The sequence below is a fragment of the Lepus europaeus genome, chromosome 22 (assembly GCF_033115175.1).
Source record: "Lepus europaeus isolate LE1 chromosome 22, mLepTim1.pri, whole genome shotgun sequence".
NCBI classification, from domain to species: Eukaryota; Metazoa; Chordata; class Mammalia; order Lagomorpha; family Leporidae; genus Lepus; species Lepus europaeus.
Genome location: NC_084848.1, coordinates 147,950 through 152,578, shown reverse-complemented (window position 1 = coordinate 152,578; position 4,629 = coordinate 147,950). Strand labels below are relative to the sequence as shown.

Here is a 4,629-nt window from a genome sequence, read left to right as displayed (position 1 = left end):
ACAGGCTACTCTGACAGGAGGTAGGGACGACTTAAACAATTGAGGTAGCAAATCAAGACTCTGGCTCGGGTCTGTCTGGGTTTGAGGGAAAACTAAAATTGTCCTAAAGTCGGCAGCGTCCTGAGAATGCTGTCCTGAGTCAGACGGGAAAACACTCACGAGGTCCCCAGATCGTCCCACATCTCTGATCCTGGTGGCCACTGTCAACGTTCACGAACCTGAATGTGTTCATATAGGACTTCTTCCTGTCACATCAAACTTCTCTACGTCAGTGAAGTCAGTGGAGGGACAGAGTCATAAAAGGAGAAGTCTTCCCTCAAAACTGTAAGAGGAGAGGAAACCCAACTCCCTGCAGGAATCCAGGGCTTCATCTCCCTCTGCGCCTGTGCAGGACCAGAATCTGGGCTCAGTGCGTCTTGTGCGCCCCCTGGTGGAGCCGCGCGCCCCTGCAGGGAGGTTTGTGTCTGGGCTCAGCCTGAGGGCCCCTCACTGTGTCTCTCGCACAGAAATAGGTGGCGGTGTCCGCGGCTGTCAGACCGGTCATTTTCAGAGACACCGTGTTCTGGTTGGTGTCTCTGGAGATGGTGCATCGGCTTTTCGCCCAGCTCGCGTAGTATGCGCTACCACTAGCATAAATGATTCCGATCCATTCCAGCCCCTTCCCTGGAGCCTGGCGGATCCAGCTCATGTCGTAGCTACTGATTTTGAATCCAGAGGCTTTGCAGGAGAGTATCATATATACCTCAGGAGTGACCAGGCCTCCCCCGGATTCCTCCAGCTGCTCCTGAACCTGGACACCTGCAAACACAGACGTCCTGGTCAGGAAGCTGTCACTCACACTCTCTGTGTCTCTCACTCACGTCCTCGCCCAGACTCAGTGCCCCATGTTCTCCATCATTACCTTTGAGCACTGCGACCAGGAGAACCCAGCACAGCCCAATCTCCATGGTGAGCGTCTGTGTTCAGTGCGACCACTGAGTGGACACGTGGGAGTCCTGGGGCTGGAGCTCCTGTGCCAGAGCTGCAGGGTGAGGGCTGGGCTGGTTTTCATGGGCAGAGGGAGGCCCTATTTGCATGTGCTGCTCCTACATAGCCAGCCATGGGGTCAGACGCCTCAGATAGGACAGTGCCCAGACTGATGAGAGTGTCCCGGGGCAGTCTGTCAGTATTCATATATGGGACGAGTGATAAATTGTGTGCTCTCATTGCACACTGAACCCTGTCTTGGTCCTTTTATCTGAATGGACATATAACGTGTATTCATGGGTTCCCTTAGCTCTTGGTCCATATCAATAGCACAGGAGAAATCATCAGCACAGTGTGGATGTGTCCCCAGCTCCAGTGTGGACAGAGGAGTCCCCAGCACCTTGATCTGCGCCCCTCACCGCAGGACTCAGCTGCTCCCCCAGTCCACCCTCAGCACTCACAGGGGCTTCCTGGGGAGGTCCTGCAGAACTCCCTGCCAGCAGCAAACAAGGAGCTCTTTTGCTGGGTTCTGTTTTTGACAGAGAGATGCACAGGGGACCAGGTTTCACGCAGGTGCATCTTAGTGTGGTGTTCCATGTGCCGGTGTCTGTCTGTCTGTCTGCTCTTCACAGTTTCTCTGCTGGTCAGTTTTGCTTCTATGGGCAATGCTGTCGAGCTGTGATAGATACAGAGGGAGCCGCACATGTTTAAAGTGTGCCCGTGGTGAGTGCGACTCACCTGTGCCTCTCACTCCTCATCACACCTACGCCAAGAGCAAATATCACATCCCACGGTGCTGCCCACTGCCCCTGTGTCACCCAGCCCCCGGCCCACCTCCTCCAGTCACATTAAGGCCTGAGCCCCTTTGTGCTCATTCACAATGGATTCATCCAGTTCAGCCCTGCACAACGTGCAGGTTTTGTGGCAGAAGTCGACGGCCCTGAGTTTGCGGGTTCTGTGGGGCCCAGGTGAATGAGTTTTTCTTAGTTTTTAACCAAAATATCTGTAAATCTTGTAAGAATGAAACTGAAAGTAAAGCAGAGTAAGAATGTGATATTTTGCACAAATAAGCAGTACATTAGTCTTAACGGTGCCATCAAATTTCATGGAAATAAAGGAAATAATAAACTGAAAGTTGCACTGTTTAAGATGCGCACATCCCCCAGGGGACTGCCAGGGTCTCCTATGTGGCTTTGGGTCCCAGTACCAGATTCCTGCTCCTGCAGCTCCAGGACCAGAATTTCATGGGAGGATATTTGGGCCCTGTCACTCTAATGGTTGCGCCTGATTGTTGTCCTGAAACTGGGCTAGGCTGGGAAGCAGACCTGGCCACAGTGACATTTGGGAAAGTGCAGTGTGGGACCATCTCTCTTTTACTTGTTCTCCTCTCTGATTCATGTGTGATCAGTGAAATTTAAAACTTGATATACTGAAGGGTCTTCCTTTCTTTCTTTCTTTTTTTTTTTTTTGGACAGGCAGAGTTAGAGAGAAAGAGACAGAGAGAAAGGTCTTTTTCCCGTTGGTTTGTCCCCCAAATGGCCGCCTCCGCTGGTGGGCCATGGTCCACGCGATGTGCCGATTCGAAGCCAGGAGCCAGGTGCTTCTTCCTGGTCTCCCATGAGGGTACAGGGCCCAAACACTTGGGCCATCCTTCACTGCCTTCCTGGGGCACAGCAGAGAGCTAGCCTAGAATAGGAGTAACTGGGACAGAATCCGGCGCCATAACTGGGACTAGAACCTGGAGTGCTGGCGCCGCAGGCGGAGGATTAGCCTAGTGAGCTGCAATGCCGGCCTGAAGGATCTTTCTAAGGTTCGTACTCCATTCAATGCAGGCAGAACCCTCATGGACTTATCCCTCCTTAGAGCCCCTCTCAATGGGATCACTGGATGGTGAGGTCCCTACACGCATGATGGGAGGCTCCGTGCATCAAGTATGGAGGGTAAGTTCCACCTAACATGCAGCCTGCAGCTGCTCAGTTGGGAGAGACCACACACGCGTACCAAGCAGTGCTGGCTCTGCTCAGGGCTCTGCAGGAACAGCATCCTCAGCCTCAATACCCCAGACCCTGCTCCTCTGTGTCCACTGTGTGAGAAAGTGATTCACCTGCAGGAGGAAACCATCCTGACCAATGTCCTGGTGGGATCCTGTAGAAAATGTTAGCGAGCAGAGGCCACCCCAGACACTGTGCCAGCACTGCTCCCCCGAGACACAGAAGTCTGCACCTTCAGGGGATGGCTGCACCCCCAAGCTGAGGACTGGGGAGGAGAACCATGGCACGTGGGGAAGTGACAGTCGGGGACAGGGTCCAGCAGCAGGAGGGGGAGGACTTGGTGGAGGGGTGGGCTCTCCCTCTGCAGGAGGGTAAGGACATGTGGAAGGGCCACACAGCTGGAGCCCCAGTGCCTGCAGCAGAACACTGAGTCATGAGGTCTGATCAGGTGTCCTTGCCCCTCAACCCCCACACTGACCACCACAGAGTAAAACTAGCACAGGTGCCTGGGAGATGTGGAATGACATCGTCTCTGGGGAGTGCATCCAGTGACGACTCCACGCCATGAGTGGATTCAACGTCAGGGCATCATGGAGGAAGCTGAGGTCTCCAGTGCCCTGAACAGGAGCACATGGAATGCTGGGAGCAACCTGTGGGGGTGGATGTGGTTGTCCTCATGCCATCAGTGCTGAGCATGGCCCCAACGTAATAGCACTGACAAGGGGTGCGCAGTTTGGATGTTTACATAGAAAGCATGGAATTAACCAGGATCTGACATCAGTTGCAAAGTCCATTGTGCAATTACTAGAAGGAAACATAGGACAAAAATCTCCCTGATATTAGTCTGGCCATGATTTCCCTCTTAGATCTCCAGAGTTCAGGCTACTTAAGAAAACATTTTCAGATGATGCTGCATAAACTACAGAGCTTCTCTACTGCAAGTGGACTGATGAGAAGTGAGCAGCCTACACACGATTGAAAGTAATTATTTTCATATAGAAATTATGATCAGTAGCCTGTATCCCAAAGGAACAAAAGGACTGTCTGTCTGAGCCATGTTTAAAACTGGCCCTGAGTCTTCTAAAGTCTCACAATACCTGTTTTACACAACTGGCTTCATCCTGAACAACAGGTTCCCGCTTATGCACGCCCTGGGAGGCAATACAAGAAGTCTGTATTAATCCCATTTGTGAGACCTGGACTGAATTCCATGCACCTGGCTATGATCTGACCCTACTCAGCTTTTCTGGGCATCTGGGAAGTTACCCAGAATTCAGTAGATCACTGTGTGTCAGTCTCTGTCTTTTTGGACAAATACCCAAATACAAATTTTACAAGATGTAAAAGTATATCTGTAATTTTTTAAAGAAAATATATAAAGGCAAACGTGTAAAAATGCTTTAAATCTGGAATCATCATTCATGTTTATGTTGGAGAAACAATGAGACATCCCATCACTTTGTTAGACTGAGTGTTATCAGACATACCAGAGCTGACACATGTTGTGCAGGAAGAGAGAGATGACAACCTGGCACGAGGCTGGAGTCAAGTAAATTAGTAAAGCTTTCATGGAAAACATCAGAAGCTGAGAAACAGAATTATCACAGGATCCTCCAGCACCATTCCTGGGTAGAAGGATATGAAATCCCAGAGGGGTGTCCCCAGGATGCGC

General features: G+C 51.3%; 1 gene segment (V, D, J or C); it reads right to left on the bottom strand.

Moving 5' to 3' along the window:
* Window positions 1–406: 406 nt before the first annotated feature.
* Window positions 407–947, bottom strand: LOC133751703 (immunoglobulin heavy variable 3-66-like). The segment is given in 2 exon segments: window positions 407–798; window positions 902–947. Coding segments are annotated over 2 exon segments (438 nt in total).
* Between the last annotated feature and the right edge of the window lie 3,682 nt (window positions 948–4,629).